Source organism: Somniosus microcephalus, chromosome 9 (assembly GCF_052327205.1).
Source record: "Somniosus microcephalus isolate GS21.2 chromosome 9, FLI_Smic_1.0, whole genome shotgun sequence".
Classification (NCBI taxonomy): Eukaryota; Metazoa; Chordata; class Chondrichthyes; order Squaliformes; family Somniosidae; genus Somniosus; species Somniosus microcephalus.
This window is the reverse complement of record NC_140995.1, coordinates 151915031-151932551: the sequence shown is the minus strand read 5'-3', so window position 1 is coordinate 151932551 and position 17521 is coordinate 151915031. Positions and strand designations below refer to the sequence as shown.

General features: G+C 46.4%; 1 protein-coding gene across 1 annotated transcript in view; it reads left to right on the top strand.

The window, feature by feature from the left end:
- LOC147112781 (uncharacterized) overlaps positions 1 to 17521 on the top strand; it is a 445258-nt gene that overhangs the window by 349019 nt on the left and 78718 nt on the right. Inside the window, 1 exon segment of the mRNA XM_085997401.1 lies at positions 2910 to 2983. Within this exon segment, the coding sequence (XP_085853527.1) occupies positions 2910 to 2983 (74 nt within the window).

Here is a 17521-nt window from a genome sequence, read left to right as displayed (position 1 = left end):
TATTGTGAATAGCTGGGGTCCAAGGACCGATCCCTGCGGTACCCCACTAGTCACTGCCTGCCACTCGGAAAAAGAGCCGTTTATTCCAACTCTTTGCTTTCTGTCTGCCAACCAGTTCTCTATTCAAGTCAATACCTTGCCCCCAATCCCATGTGCCTTAACTTTACATGCTAATCTCTTATGCGGGACCTTAGCGAAAGCCTTCTGAAAGTCCAAATACACCACATCCACTGGTTCTCCCTTATCTATTTTACCAGTTACATCCTCAAAAAATTCCAGTAGATTAGTCAAGCACGATTTACCTTTTGTAAATCCATGTTGACTTTGTCCGATCCTGTCACTGTTTTCCAAGTGCTCTGCTATTACATCTTTTATAATGGACTCTAGCATTTTCCCCACTACCGATGTCAGGCTTACCAGTCTGTAATTCCCCGTTTTCTCTCTACCACCTTTTTTGAACAGTGGGGTAACATTAACTACCCGCCAATCCATGGGTACTGTTCCAGAGTCTATAGAATTTTGGAAGATGACCGGCAATGCATCCACTATTTCTAGGGCCACTTCCTTAAGTACCCTAGGATGTAGATTATCAGGCCCTGGGGATTTATTGGCCTTCAATCCCGTCAATTTCTCTAACACCATTTCCCTACAAATACTGATTTCTATCAGTTCCTCCCTTTCATCAGACCCTATGTTCCCCGGCATCTCTGGGATGTTATTTGTGTCCTCCTTTGTGAAGACAGAACCAAAGTATGTATTTAATTGGTCGGCCATTTCTTTGTTCCCCATTATAAATTCCCCTGATTCTGACTGCAAGCGACCTACGCTTGTCTTCACCAATCTTTTTCAGTTCCCTGCCCGCTCTCCATAACCCTTCACTCCCTTATCTTGCAAAAATCTGTCTATCTCCACCTTAAATGTATTTAATGGCCCAGCCTCCACGGCTCTCCGGGGCAGAGAATTCCACAGATTTACGACCCTCTGAGAGAAGAAATTCCTCCTCATCTCAGTTCTAAAAGGGCGACCATTTATTCTGAAACTATGCCCTCGAGTTCTAGATTTCCCCACGAGGGCAAACATCCTCTCTGCATCTACCTTGTTGAGCCCCCTCAGTATCTTATATGTTTCAATAAGATCACCTCTCATTCTCCTAAATTCCAATGAGTATAGGCCCAACCTACTCAACCTTTCTTCATAAGTCAACCCCTCATCTCAGGAATCAATCATGTGAATCGTCTCTGAACTGCCTCCAATGCAAGTATATCCTTCCTTAAATATGGAGACCAAAACCGTACGCAGTACTCAAGGTGTGGTCTCACCAATACCCTGTACAGTTGTAGCAAAACTTCCCTGCTTTTATACTCCAACCCCCTTGCAATAAAGGCCAACATTCCATTTGCCTTTTTGATTACTTGCTGTACCTGCATGCTAACTTTTTGTGTATCATGCACAAGGACCCCCAGGTCCCTCTGAACTGTAGCATTTTGTAATCTCTCTCCATTTAAATAATAGTTTGCTTTTTTATTTTTCCTGCCAAAGTGGATAACCTCGTACTTTCCCACGTTATACTCCATCTGCCAAATGTTTGCCCACTCATTTAGCCTGTCTATATCCCTTTGCAGATTCTTTGAGTCCTCTGCACAACTTACTTTCCCACCCATCTTTGTATCATCCGCAAACTTGACTACTTTACACTCGGTCCCTTCATCTAAGTCATTAATGTAGATTGTAAATAGTTGAGGCCCCAGCACCGATCCCTGTGGCACCCCACTAGTTACCACTTGCCAACCGGAAAATGACCCATTTATCCTGACTCTCTGCTTTCTGTTAGTTAGCCAATTCTCTATCCATGCTAATATATTACCCCCAACTCCATGAGCTCTTATCTTATGCAGTAACCTTTTATGTGGCACCTTATCGGATGCCTTCTGGAAATCCAAATACACCACATCCAGTGGCTCACCCTTATCCACCCTGCTCGTTACATCCTCAAAGAATCTTTTTGACCTTGTTAGTATGCTATTTTGTGGATCTTGATCCTCATTTTGATTTCTGAATTTAAAAAAAAAGTTTATTAAAATCCAAACATCATAATCAGAGAAATTACAGTACTACCCTACTACTTTCTGAACATAAAATTCAATACTTGTTCATCCAGTGGTACCCAGTTACTTTGATTCCAATATTCCTCATCCCAAGAATCAGACCGTAGGTTCCAAGTCTCACAAAGCTGGTGGAAACTATTTTCTTTCTGATTAAGGAAAAAGAGATAAGTATATTAAAGTGCATACAAAGTACAAATTTTCATAGAAGGCTCTACATAGAGATGGAGGATATCATCTCGCTGTTCCATCTGTCAAACAAAAATTGCCAGACAAACCAGTTCCCGCAAATTACATTGATCCTGTCTCTGTTAGCTCTGGGAATGACCAGGATTGCTCAGAGTTTCGATCAATTTACAAACCTTTTCTTTGTCATCACATCAATTGCTAACACCACTGACACCTTCTTTGGAAAAGCAGTTATTCTCATCTTCTCAAAGATTAATTGGCGATTTTAACCCTTCCTACCTGGCAGAAACCAGGCGGGTGGACAGTTAAAATCGCCCAGGTTACTTACTCATCCACGAGCTGCCAGATCCTACTGACCACGATTTGTATGCAGGCTTCCAGATGGCCCACTCGGACCGTTTAATTATGCAGATTCGGGTCCGTTAACATCACGGTCCTCGACCACAATTTTAACTCAGGCTTGAGCAAGGAGCAAGTCATGACATGGGCAATAAAAAGTGAAAGAATTTTCCAAAAGCTTTTTAATGGACTAATTTTTACAAGTAATAATTAATCTTATTTTAATAAAGTGTATTTTTTAGTTGTGTGCTAACCATAACCAAAATTTTTTTTCTACAGGAGCTGCGACAAAGATGCATCTTTAAAATCATTCCTATGCTAAATCCAGATGGAGTGATAGTAGGAAATTATAGGTAAAGCATTCTGATTAATTACATTACAAAGAAATTAAATTCTCTACTATTAATTCCTTCAGTATTATAAATGGAGATATTGTGCATTCACTGGCATCCTTCAGTTCTCACTGCCAACACGTCCTCAGAAAACTCGTCCCAAGATGTCTGCGCCCAGACTACCTCTAACCCGAAGATCTGAAGTATAAAATATTGTAGCAAAGCCCATCTGAGTGACACCATTAATGGTTCAAAAATCTCCCTTCATAATTTATGCGGCAATTCTGTAGAATATATTTACCTTGAATATCTTTCACAACCTCCAAAATATGCATATTTCAAGTGGGCAATATGAAGCCATCAGTTTCCAGCTGTCCACTTTTTCCTTACTGTTAGGCTCATGGAGGGGTCCTCCTCAGAGTAAGTTGCTGCTATGTTAAAGAGACAATGGGCTAGAAGTTCGACATCGCTAAAACCTGCTGGTTTCACCGCGGGCCGGTGTTAACGGCCAATGAAATTGATGGCGCTGGCAGGACCGGTAAATTGGCGCTGGTGGCTAATTAACATTAGTCTAGTGCTAAATTTACTGTGCAAGGCCGTTTTGGTGGCGTTAATCCCGGCAGGAGGCCCCAATGTAGCGTGGCCATAGTGTCATTGCAGCAAGAACAGTCTTCTCTTAAAGCAAGGCTGTCATTTCAGAAAACATTTTGGTCCCATAAAGGGGAACTGCATTTGAAATGAAAATAAAAATCATGTAAAAATAGCCAGTTTTTAGCCCTTACAGTTCAACTGCCTTCTGAAAGAAAATTAACATTAAAAAGAATTCCCAACTGCGGGTCTTCAGCTCTTAAAGCTGAATTGCCTTCAGCACCTAGAAAAATGCAAATAATGCTTTAGCACTAACTAAAATGGCTCAACAAGCCAGGGAAGGGCACCCAGGATCTCGCACGCAGCACTCCAGCTTTGTGCAGGGTGTCCACACTGCAAAATAGGTCCTCTACCCACAGGGGCCAGGAGGCCCTCCTAAAAAGAAGGATATGGGACCAGATCACCAAGGCTGTCACTGCCAGCAGTGTCGCCCCCCACGACCTGGCTTTGATTCGCAAAAAAGCTTCATGGCCTCAGGCCAGTGGTTAAGGTCAGTGAATGCATCTTCAAAAGCCGACTCCTACCAACTGCGCCACTAGCCTCACACACTTCTCCATGCACGGCTCCTCCTTGCAATGACTCACCTACCAACAATCTGTACCAAACACGAGGCACACCTCCTTCAGCTCACCCTCTTGGAGGAGACAGTGCTGGCCATTCTAGACAGGGGCATGACTAAGCCCTTGGCCAGCGGCGGTGCTGAAAGGATACAAGATGCTGGTATCCTCATACGTTATCCTCCTACTGTCTTTCAGATGAGATGTTAAACCAAGGCCCCGTCTGCTCTCACAGGTGGGCATAAAAGATCCCATGACACTATATCGAAGAAGAGCAGGGGAGTTATCCCCGGTGTCCTGGCCAATATTTATCCCTCAATCAACATAACAAAAACAGATTATCTGATCATTATCACATTGCTGTTTGTGGGAGCTTGCTGTGCGCAAATTGGCTGCCACGTTTCCTACATTACAACAATGACTACACTCCAAAAGTACTTCATTGCCCGTAAAGCACTTGAGATGTCCGGTGGTCGTGAAAGGTGCTATATAAATGCAAGTCTTTCTTTTCTTTTTTCTCGCATGCACCTCTGCTTTTCTACCCTCCCCTCACCACAACTCCATCCACCCCTCCTCGCAACTCTCCCTACTCCTCTGCTAACTTCTCCTCCTTTGAGCATCTTACCTTGTTCCACCACTCATGTCTCACTTTTAAGATCCTTATTCTGAACCGTCCACCCAACTACTACACCAATTTTCTCAATGAGATATCTTCTCTGCTTTCCTCCCTCTGCCTCTGCACCAAGCGACTTCTCATCCTCGGTGATTTCAACCTCCATCTCAACTCATCTTGCTCCCTCTTCTCCGCGTTCACTGACCTCCTTTCCTCCCTTAATCTCTCCCTTCATGTCAACTCCCCCATCTATATACACGGCCACCCCCTCGATCTTATCATCTCACGTGGCCTTGCTATCCCCTCCATAACCATCACCAATAAGGCAATCTCCGACCATTTCCGTATATCGCTCTCTACCCATATTACCCTTCCCCCTCCTAAACTTCCGCCCCTGCCACTACTTTTTTTATCCGCCCCTGGAACAAACTCTCCGTCAAGCTCCTTACCACTGCACTTTCTAATTCCCAACTACTTAGCCTTTTGCCCACTATTCTCCATGACATCTCTGCAGCTACTGACTTACTAAATCACACCCTCTCCATCACCTTTGATGCCCTTGTCCCCACTAAAATCATCTCACCCTAGACATTCCCCCTGGTCTACCCCTCATCTCCACTCCCTTAAGTCCAAGGAACGCAAACTTGAACGTCTTTGACGGAAAACTGGTCTAATCGTCCATCACCAGATTTGCCTAGGTCATATAAAGCACTACTGGGTTCCGCTCTCCAGCACTAAAAATGCCCATTCTTCTAAGATCCCCATCCAGGACGGCAAAAATAACACCAGGCTTCTCTGCTCCACCACTAACCGTCTTCTCAAACCACCCTCCCCTTCCTCCTCTTCCCTCACGTCCAACAATAAATGTGAGGAGCTCATGGCCTTCTTTGTTAAAAACATTGACTAACTCCATTCAACTGCTTCTGCTTTCAATTCCCTCCCTTCCCCATGTCCACCAGACCTTACTTCCTCTCCGTTTTCCCCCACCCTAAACCTAAATTTGCATATTTCTCTAATTTCTCTCCTGTCTCCCCTCTTGCCCTTTCAAATTTCATCTTGTCAATAACACTGACCTCCTGCTCTTGACTCTATTCCTACTAAATTGCTGGCAACCCAACTTTCCTTCCTGGCTCCCATGTTAGCGGATATTGTTAACGGTTCTCTCTCCTCCGGTACTGTCCCCCTTTCCTTAATGTCTGCCGTCATCAAAAAAAAACTGTGACCCCTCCGTCCTTGCAAAGTATCACCCCATCTCCAACCTCCCTTTCCTCTCCAAAGTTCTTGAATGTGTTGTCGCCCCCCAAATCCATGCCCATCTTTCCCACAACTCCATGTTTGAATCCCTCCAATCAGGCTTCCGCCCCTGCCACAGTTAAAAAAACTGCTCATACCAAGGTCACAAATGACATCCTAATTGACTGCATCAAAGGTAATCTATCCTTTCTCGTCCTTTTGGACCTGTCTGCAGCCTTTGACACAGTTGATCACAAAATTCTGTTCCAATGCCTCTCCACCATCGTCCAGCTGGATGGGATTGCACTCGCCTGGTTTCATTCCTATCTTTCCAGTTGTACCCATAGAATCAGCTGCAATGGCTTCTCTTCCTGACCTTGCACTGTCACCTCTGGTGTCCCCCAAGGATATCCTTGGCCGCCTCCTATTTCTCATCTACATGCTGACCCTCGGTGACATCATCCGGCAACACAATGTGAGTTTTCACATGTACGCTGATGATACCCAGCTCTACCTCTCCTCTACCTCTCTCAAAACCTCCACCATCTCCATACTATCAGACTGCTTGTCTGACATCCAGCACTGGATGAGTAGAAATTTCCTCCAATTAAATATCCGGAAGACCGAAGCCATTGGGCACGATCTTACCTTTTGGTATGAGTTGAGAGCGGGTCAGCTGACTTGCGGGTTCCAATCCCACCCCCAATGACGCCCGATGCACAGACGCTATTTTGCGTCAATTGGCCTTGTTAAGCCCGCCCTGCGGGCTTGCCGGCCAATTGAGAGAAAGCCGGTGTCAGATGATGTCAGTTGATGACACGTCATCTGCCGGTTTTCTTAAAGGGGACATGCTCATTTTTATTTGACAGATGAGTTTTCAGTGTTTGACAGCATTGAAGTGCTGCAAACACTGCCAATCACTGTACAAAAGTGAGCCCTTGCACCTAGCCTATCCAGAGACTCTCTCCTTAGGATAAAACAGATGGCAGCTGCAGGTGAGGTTACAGAAGCGATCTGTCACTGGTGAGAGAGGTTCTCCCAATGAGGTGGGACTACACAAACACTTCAAACCTTATTACCTACAGAAAAGTCTAAATACATTAAAAATGATTTTCCCAGCATTTCCTTAACTCTGAAACTCACCAGTGTACCATTGGATCCTTCACACCACTTCTGCAGCTGTCATCAATGAAGAAACATTACAGTAGACTCATAGCACACCACACTTACCCTGGCCTGGTGTCTGGACGTCGGGAAGCCCACAATCAACCTGGCAAAATTGAAAAAAGCCTCTTAACTGCCTGTTAGCTACCTGTTATCAGGCAGTTAAATGCCTATAATCCTCTTCCCGCTGCTAGGTGTCGGGTCCCTATGCAAATATGGGACTTGACACTTGGGAAGATTAAATTGAGGTGGGTTGACAGCGGGTTCGGGACCCGCTGTCAATCTTTGCAATTTTGCCAGCAGTCCCACCTCCAAACCCACCCCGAGCGCTGGCAAAATTCCCCCCATTGTCTTCGGTTCATGCCACAAACTCCATTCCCTATCCACTGATTTGATCTCTCTCCCCAGCAACTGTCTAAGGCTGACCAAGCCTGTTCACAACCTTGGTGTCATATTTGATCATGAATTGAGCTTCCTACCTCACATCCATTCTATCACTAAGACTGCCCATTTCCACCTCCATAATATCGCCCATCTCCGCCCGTACCTCAACTTATATACTGCTGAAACCATCATCCATGCCTTTATCACCTCTAGACTTGATTATTCCAATGCACTCCTGGCCTGCCTCCCTAGTTCTACCCTCCATGAACTTGAGGTCATCCAAAACACTTGCTGCCCATGTGATAACTCGCACCAATTCCACTCACCCATCTTCCCTGTGCTTGCTGACCTACATTGGCTCCTATTTAAGCAACGCCTCGATTTTAAAATTCACATCCTTGTTTTCAAATCCCTCCATGGTCTCACCCCTCTTTATCTCCGTAATCTCCTCCAGCCCTATAATCCTCCTAGACCCCTGTGCTTCACCTATTCTGGCCTTTTGAACATCCTAGATTTTAAATGCTCCACCATTGGCAGTCGTGCCTTCAGCTGCCTGGATCCTAAGCTCTGGAATTCCCTCCCTAAATCTCACCGCCTCTCCACTTCTCTTTCCTCCTTTAAGAAGCTCCTTTAAACTTACCTCTTCGACCAAGCTTTTGGTCATCGGTCCTAACATCTTATATGTCTCAGTGTCAAATTTTGTTTTTTTCGATAACACTCCTGCGAAGTGCCTTGGGACTTTTTATTACATTAAAGTTGCTATATAAATATAAGTTATTGTTCCTTCCTCATTTCATACACCCAAGCAATGCAGCCTGCCCAGCCAGTGGTTGTCCAAGAAGAGGGAGAGGAGAATAAGAATAAGAAGAAGAACATCGATTTGACACTTTCAGCCACCAGCTCCTCAAAGTCAACCAACAAGGCCATTTGCAGTGTCCCCCACTGAAAGTCAGCAGCCTTCCACCAGCAGAAGCAGCATGCTATAGACAGAGCTAAGCGATTCCAGAATCAATGGATCAGATCAAAGCTCTGCAGTCCTGCCACATCCAGTCGTGAATGGTGGTGGACAATTAAACAACTAACGGGAGGAGGAGGCTCCATGAATATCCCCATCCTTAATGATGGCGGAGCCCAGCACGCAAGTACAAAAGACAAGGCTGAAACGTTTGCAACCATCTTCAGCCCGAAGTGCCGAGTGGATGATCCATAGCAGCTTCCTCCTGAGGTTCCCACCATCACAGAAGCCAGTCTTCAGCCAATTCGATTCACTCCATGTGATATCAAGAAATGGCTGAGCGCACTGGATACAGCAAAGGCTGTGGGCTCCGACAACATCCCGACTGTCATGCTGAAGACTTGTGCTCCAGAACTAGCCGCGCCTCTAGCCAAGCTTTTCCAGTACAGTTGCAACACTGGCATTTACCAGATAGTGTGGAAAACTGCCCAAGTATGTCCTGTTCACAAAAAGCAGGACAAATCCAATCCAGTCAATTACCGCCCCCATCAGTCTACTCTCAAATCATCAGCAAAGTGTTAGAAGGTGTCGTTGACAGTGCTATCAAATGGCATTTCCTCACCAATAACCTGCTCACCGATGCTCAGTTTGGGTTCCATCAGGACCACTCAGCTCCATACCTCGTTACAGCCTTGGTCCAAACATGGGCAAAAGAGCTGAATTTCAGAGGTGTAAGAGTGACTGCCTTTGGTATCAAGGCAGCATTTGCCCGAGTGTGGCATCAAGGATCCCTAGTAAAATTGAAGCCAATGGGAATCACGGGGAAAACTCTCCATACCTAGCACAAAGGAAGATGGTTGTGGTGGTTGAAGGTCAATCCTCACAGCCCCAGGACATCGCTACAGGAGTTCCTCAGGGCAGTGTCCTAGGTTCAACCATCTTCACCGCTTCATCAATGACCTTCCCTCCATCATAAGTTCAGAAGTGGGGATGTTCGCTGATGATTGCAATGTTCAGCTCCATTCGCAACTCCTCAGAAAATGAAGCAGTGAATGCCCGCATGCAGCAAGACCTGGACGACATTAAGGCTTGGGCTAACAAGTGGCAAGTAACACTCGCGCCATACAAGTGCCAGGCAATGACTATCTCCAACCAGCAGGAGTCTAACCACCTCCCCTTAACATTCAACGGCATTACCATCACCGAATCCCCCACCATCAACATCCTAGGGGTCACCATTGACCAGAAACGTAACTTGACCAGCCACATAAATACTGTAGCAACAAGAGTGGATCAGAGGCTGGGAACTCTGCCGTGAGTGTCTCACCTCCTGACTCCCCAAAGCCTTTCCACCATCTACAAGGCACAAGTAAGGAGTGTGATGGAATACTCTCCACTTGCCTGGATGAGTGCAGCTCCAACAACACTCAAGAAGCTCAACACCACCCAAGACAAAGCAGCCCGCTCAATTGGCACCCCAGCCACCACTCCCTTCACTACTGGCGCACCGTGGCTGCAGTGTGTACCATCTACAAGATGCACTGCAGTAACTCGCCAAGGCTTCTTCAGCAGCACCTCCCAAACCCACAACCTCTACCACCTAGAAGGACAAGGGCAGCAGGCGCATGGGAACCTGCAAGATCCCCTCCAAGTTACATACCATCCTGACTTGGTAATATATTGCCATTCCTTCATCGTCACTGGGTCAAAATCCTGGAACTCCTTCCCTAACAGCACTGTGGGAGTACTTTCACCACAAGGACTGCAGCCATTCATGAAGGCGGCTCACCACCACCTTCTCAAGGGCAATTAGGGATGGGCAATAAATTGCCAGCGACGCCCACATCACAGAACGAATAAAAAAAATGCTGCAGTCACTGGGGTAGCACTGCATGACATCAGTAGGATAGGCAAAGGCACACACAAGACAGTCACTAAGGGAATGCGTAAGGGTGATTAGTTGATATCTTGATGTCATATTGGATGGATAGATGTATAAAGTTGGATTGAAAGATTTGTTTTGTGGTGGATTTTATTTCAGCATTGTGGCCAAGAGTACGCTGTGATGGTGAGAAACAGAGGGAAGGTAAGGTGTGGGACAAATATTGAAAAGGGAATTAGGGTTGTGGTCACTTGTACCGCAGGCAGATGCTTCCATCCTGGATATCCTGGCCAGAAAGGGGCTGTCTGGGTTGCATCCTTCCTTCTGCTTCCTCCTCCAAGACTTCTTCCCCTTCTGTTTCTTCCTCTTACGTGTCTTCATCTTTTGCTTCTTCCTCTTCCATCTGTGAGTGAATGCTGGAAATCTAAAATAAAAACAGAAAATGCTGGAAATACTCAGCAAGTCAGGCAGCATCTGATCTGATACACGGAATTTTGCAGGGCTCAGCGGACACAATCAGTGACGGGTCAGCAGTTAAATGTGAATTGATTGACAGCGGGTCAGGAATCCACTGTCAAATCGCGTACACTTGCCTTTCCCGATGTCGAGTCTGCCAGCGCTGAGCAGACCCAAGAGGCAGTGGCGGGGGAGCCAATTTAAATGATTCATGGCTTGTTACAGCCAGTTAACAATGGTTTTAAACTTACCTTTTGAATTTGACAGCTCGCCCACCGGTTTCACGCTGTTGCTTGACCACGTCTGTGAAGCTGAGGCGGGAGGTCAGTGGCCAATGAATCAGCTGATGAGTTGACAGCTTCAAATGTCAAGGAAAAGCTCTCGCCTTAGAGATATCTTCCCTCAGCCACATGCTCTTCCTCTCTGCATTTCCACTACAGATTCAGGATGCTGCAAGTCTCCGTCCAGTCTGACCTCATTACCTCTCTCACCATTGACAGATCACTTCTGTCATCTGTACTTCACTTGCCATCTATTCCATCAGCATGGGTGCCCTTTATACTCTCTCACCTTGGTCCTTAGAATCCCACCATGATCAGCCCCAACACCAGCAGCACCAGGCACACAAGCAGCACCAACAATAACATCAACCTTCTCCACAATCAACTGATGCTGCACAGGACAGAAAGCATCAGCACCCGACCACATTGCTGCCCGGGAGGCCAGGGATGGCCTCACCATGGCCAGATTTACTTCACTTGATGCTGTACACCCTGGCTGCCACATGATGCACCAGGTTGGCACCACCCCACACCAACACCATAAAGAATCCCTGCAATGCCCAAGCCATTCCTTTCACACATCACCTTTGTGAGGGGTACCGTTATGTCTCACCATTCACTGCAACTCACTAAGGCACTTCCAAAGGTGCACACAAATCTGTCCAAGAACACAAAGTGTTGAAAATATAGGTTTCAATGTTTGACAGCACATTAACAAAAACTTTACATGGACATAACATAAAACACCCAAGTGTGTTGTTAGTTGATATGATTGCACAAGGATGAGGGTGAGTGTGAGGGGTGGCTAATGAGATGGGGATGTGATGATGTAGATAGAGAGGGATGGGTGAAGGTGTAAGGTAAGTTGGTGTGAGTAAAGATGTGCAGGAGTAGGGTAGGGAAGGCAGAGTGATGGGGATGTGATGAGAGGCACAGCAGGATGAGGTGAGTGTGGCTTTGTACTAATGTTTCGTGATCTGCAGAGATCATTGAAATGTTTGCGGCACCCAGGTCCTCCTGACCACATCCCTGCTCGTGCCTTGCTCTGCAATGTACAACCAGGCTGTGTTGATCTCCTGGGGTGGTCTTGTCCACCCATCGGAAGGAAAGAGGACCTCCCTGCATGCTGTGACTCCCTCCATAATCATATGGAGGGAATCATGGGAGAGCCTGGGTGCAGCCCTGTGTCTTTGTTCTGTCATTGTCAGTGTTTGCAGCACCTCAATGCTGTAGAACACTGACAGCACAAATGTCAAAATAAATTTGGACATGGTCCCTTTAAGGAAACCGGCTGACGATGCATCATCAAATGACGTCATCAGACTTGCTTCCTCTTATTGGCCGGGAAGCGCGCTGGGCGGGCTTAACAAGCCCAATCAAGGGAAATGCATTTCAGACAGTGGGATGGAACCAGCAGCGGGGTCGAGACCCGCCACTGACGTTGCCCGCCAAGGACCCACCAAGATCAGCAAAACCGCGGCCATGAACTCTGTTTCTCTTTCCACGGATGCTGCCTGACTTGCTGAGTATTTGAAGCATTTTCTGTCTTCTCAGAGGCCTTCCTTTACCATCCGAGGCCTTGCAAGCATCCAGCAGCACTCCCAGGACACTTTAAAAACTTTTAACATGTATTGCACCAAGCGACTACTTCAATAAAAAATTTTAAAATCCAGTCCAAAAGCTTTCATGCAAACTTACCTGAAAGATGTGTGTGTCCCTTTAAGAAATGCTGACAGCTCTCTCAGCCTGCTGCATGCTTGTTTTTCAGTGTGAGCTTAGGACCCAGTGCTAAGGTCCAAGTTCGCAGAGTGGGACGTTAAATCAGCGTGCACATCATGCTCCCGATATTTGCACCTCTAGGGCCAGCGCTGCTATCAGCAGTGCTAATGCCCTCACCAAAATGGCGGCCACCAAGCCCCGCACTAGAGTGGTGGCCATCATTTTTCGCCAGGATAGCGGCACTAACTCGTAGCGCTAAGGTAGGGAATTTCTGAGCCAACGTCTTTGGACCAACCTGTAAAGTCTGTGGGTTGTGCAGTTAATAAATACACAGACTTCAGAAGTAACAAACAAAACAGGTCTTTACTATTCGAAGGTCCGGGCGAATCTGCCCCAGCAATCCTGCCACAACACTTATATACTGGTGTGGTCACTATCGGTATTACAGTATACAGAAGCCAAACAAATAGTGCCACACCTAAAGTAGTTCTCTTAAAGGTGAACGGTTACATTCAATAGTTCCCTTAAAGGTAGACGGGTACATACACTACAATCCTCCCTTTTTAGCTTATTACTTAGAGTCTCCGTTAAACATACATATCTTCAACTTCCTATAAACAATTACAGATATAATCTCGATGGAGTCAATGTCATATAAAACAATTTACAGATATAATCTCGGTGGGAACAGTTCACAGGTTCAGTCTCCGCGGAAACAGTTCATAGATTCAGTCTCTGATCTTGACTCGTTCCGAACAACATTTCTTTGGTGTAGCCGGTTCACCTGGCCAGCGTGACTCCTCCATAGCCTTTTTCTTGACGTAACAGCTTGAACTTTCGTCCTGTTGAACCAGCAGTGTGGACTTTTACAACCAACTGGCTGTCTTGACATTTTCCAGTTTTTCAACTAATTTAGCTCCTTTCGTAGTGTTCCGCCTGAGATGGTAGAAGTGCTAATATTTTAGACAGTTATTATCTTCTGCTTCTTCTTTTTCTTTTCTGCCTTTTTGAAACTCTCGGAGCTCCTTTCTCGGCTGCCAGCTGTAGCGCCACCAACTCTCTATGTTCCTTAGACCTTAAGTGCTTCCTCCGGATTTCAGCACTTTGGGAGTTTTCATCACAAGCTGGGCAGACCACATCCTCGTAATATTCAGTGTCACTCAACAGGTCATGGTAATATTCGGGTTCGTCCTGAGTTAGGCCAGCGAGAGAGCCTTCTTCTTCCTCCTCACCCGTCTGGACGTTAGCTGACGGTGGTTCCTTCCCTAGACATCTTTCTTGAAAAGACTTCTTCATGCATTCATATTCATCCCGCTCTTCCTGGGTTGTCTGCCATTCCTTCACTACTGACCTCATTTGTGAGTTCAATAACTTCCCTTCCACCGGGGATTGCGGTATCAGGCTATTTAATCCTTCTACTGAAGCAGCTGTTTCAACATTCTTCTGTTCACATTGACGTGATTCAACGAACTCTTCATAGAGTAAACTGTAACACAAAATCTGTGTTGCCACCTCAGTTATTTCTGTAACTTTTGGGAGCTCCGAATTCCTTCCCTTTGCAGATTGAAGCTTGTGTTCCCATTGTGGAGTCTTGTCTCTCAGCATGTGAAGGAGTTGGCTGACCGTTAACTCTTCCGCGGGGACTCTGTGGATCAGAGTCTTCACCATTTCGTCCACCTTTCCCTCCAATGCTTTCACCTTCCTTTCCTCTTGTACTTTGGTTTCAAGCGCTTGAAGAAGTTGCGCCTTGATGCTCCCAAGCTCATGTTCAGAGCCCATTCTTACAGTCTCTGTGTTTCTTACAGTTTCCTTCCCTTCCACTGAAAGGATTCCCAGTTGACTCTGCTCTTCAAGTCGTTGAACCTCGGTCATTGCCGCCTCATATTTGTCTTGGGTTTCCTCCAATATTTTTATGAGTTCTTGGACATCTTGTCTTTCATGTTCTGCCATGTCTTTCACCGCTAAATTCTCATCTATGGATGGAACTTCTACCGATGAGTCTGTCTTGGCCTTGAGCTCATCAAGAATTTCCTGCAGCCTTTGGACTTCTTGCTCATGTTCAACCTTTAGTTGTTCATATGCTTCTACTGAAACTAGCTTTTCGGAGGTTGCCGAGTTAATCCCCTCCAGAATTGTAGCCTGGGCCTGTTCATACTGTTCTTTCCACTTCTCACACTCTGCTTGTAAGGAGTCGTAGAGAAGAACTGGAATAAAATCCCGGCTTCCTGAAGATTCCTCTTCATTTGCTTCCTTCGCAATTTCCTGTTGGAGTTCAGCCAAAGCTGCTATGCTATCTGCCTCTTGAAGTCTCACTGCTATCAAATCTTCTTTATTCTTGCAGTCTATCTCAGTCATTTTCCCTTTATTTTCATTTAACTGAGTGATAAGCTCCTCTTGCAACATGGCCACATTATTCACATCAGGTAAAGAAGCGTTTCTCTTTTCCATGTCCAAGATTTTTTTCTGCATCTCTTTAAGTGCACACTGCGATTCAGCTTCTCTTAACCTTGCCTGCACTAGCTCCGTCTCCAATTGCAGAACAAAATCCTCAGTGTAGCGTGGTTTGCCTTTATGCCGTATCTCTAGATCATGCAAATATTCTAACTCCTGAACATCATAAGGGAGGTGTGATCGGTAATTGGTCACGATGGCTCTATGGTCGCTCTCTGCTTGAGCCAGCAGGTTCTGTTGTCTTTCCAGACTCTCCCATTCGGTGTCATAGAACTTTTTCATTGTTTTCATCTCCTGTACGAGACGGTAACTTAATTGTTCGAATTGTTGTCGTACTTTGAAATAACGTTGAGTTCGAGCTCGGTGTTCCTCCGTAATGCATATGTCTGTGACTTGAACAGACTCAGAATTCTCTGTCTTTACGCACGCCATCGTTTTTCCAACCTTAGTCAGTGAGTTCATGTTAACCTTGTTTTTCATACGTGGGCTGGACTTATCGTCTTCCGGCTCAGAGTCTGAGCTGCTTGTCTGCACCGAGTCCTCACTCGTCATTGCTTGTAGGTAGTGCCATTCCATGTCTATTTTCTTGATCCACTCCCGTCCTAGAAGTGGTGGTCCTCCCTCATGTAGTACATACAAGTTCATTCTTGGGTGTTCTTTACCCCTATCTCTCACCTTGACTCTTATTTTTCCCATGGGGTATACTTTATGCCCCGTGTATGTCTGCAATACGAACTTGGTATCTCTTAAGGGTATGTGTGAGAATAGCCGGTGGTAATCCCCTCGATTTATGACTGATACAGCTGATCCAGTGTCCAACTCCATTTTCACTTGGACTCCAGCTATTTTTAGCATGACCCAGATAGTTTGTAGGTCAGCTTCCTTACTCACATGGTGGATACTCAGACTACCCAGCTCCTGGCCGTTTGGATCTGAGTCTGGATTCTGTTCGTCTGAACTCTTCTCAGCCCCCTTGTATACCTTGTTGTACTTTTCTTGTGGTGGCTTCCTTTGGTTGTTGGTCTTCTTCCCTGACCGGCATACCTTAGCGATGTGACCCAGTTTGCCACATTTCCTACATTCTTGGTTCTTAAACCAGCATTGATTCTGGTCGTGTGTTGTCTTCCCACAACGATAGCATTTTGTTGTACTCGAGGTAATTTGGTCCACCCCGAGCGCCGCCGCCTTTAGTTGCATTTCCGCCGTTCCTTTCGCTGCGGCTTCGTGTGGTGCGGCTATAAGGACAGCCCTGTCAAGTGTAAGGTCGTTCTCTTCTAGTAGGCGCTTTTGCGTCCCTTCCTTGGACAATCCGCCTACGAACTTGTCTCGCAGTGCCTCTGTCAGATTCCCTCCGAACTGGCAGTATTTCGCTAGCCTACGCAGTTCGACCAAGTATTCTGCGTTGTTTTCGTCTTTCCGTTGCGTTCTTGCATAGAATTTGAATCGTTCAGCCAACATCAACGGTGTGGGGTTCAAGTGGTCCTTCAGAACAACCACAATCTCTTCGAAAGACTGATCCGCCGGTTTAGCTGGTGCTAGTAAATCCTTCAAGAGCCCGTATGTCTTTGCGCCCATCGAGTTTAACAATGTTATCGCCTTGTCGTCTTCCTCTATTTTGTTGGCTTCACAATAGATCTCGATGCGTTCCACGTACGTGGCCCAGTCTTCTATTTCAGAATTAAAGTCGTTAATATTCCCTCACTTAGGCATTTTTCTTCCCTTGGGAGCAGCACCAGTATTTCTTTAAGTATTCTTATTTATTTGTTTGTTTCTAAGATGGCGGTTTTCCCGCGAAATCGGCGGTTTCCCGCTCTTTCCTTCTCTCCCCGCCCGCTTCAATGGCGGTATGTCAATCAAGATGGCGGTTTTCCCGCGAAAATGGCGGTTTCCCGCTCTTCCTTTCTCGCCCCGCCCACTTCAATGGCGGTTTCCCGCTTCTGGCGTCTTCTCCGCCTAATGGCGACTTCCCGCGTTTCTTCCCGGTGGAAGGGGTACGCTTCCCCCACAGCGGACAGGTTCAGCCGCTGGCTGGCTTCCGCACAGCTCCCCTTACTCGGCTATGTCTTTTCCTCCCGCCCGCACGGCTCTACCGGCGCTGGGTACACCCCGTTAACGGAGGACAGTTCAGCCGCTGGACTGGCTCTCGCGCAGTCTCTCTCTCCGTCCCCGGCTCTGTCGCTCTCTCACCCGCACGTTCGGTGCTATCGGCCCTGGGT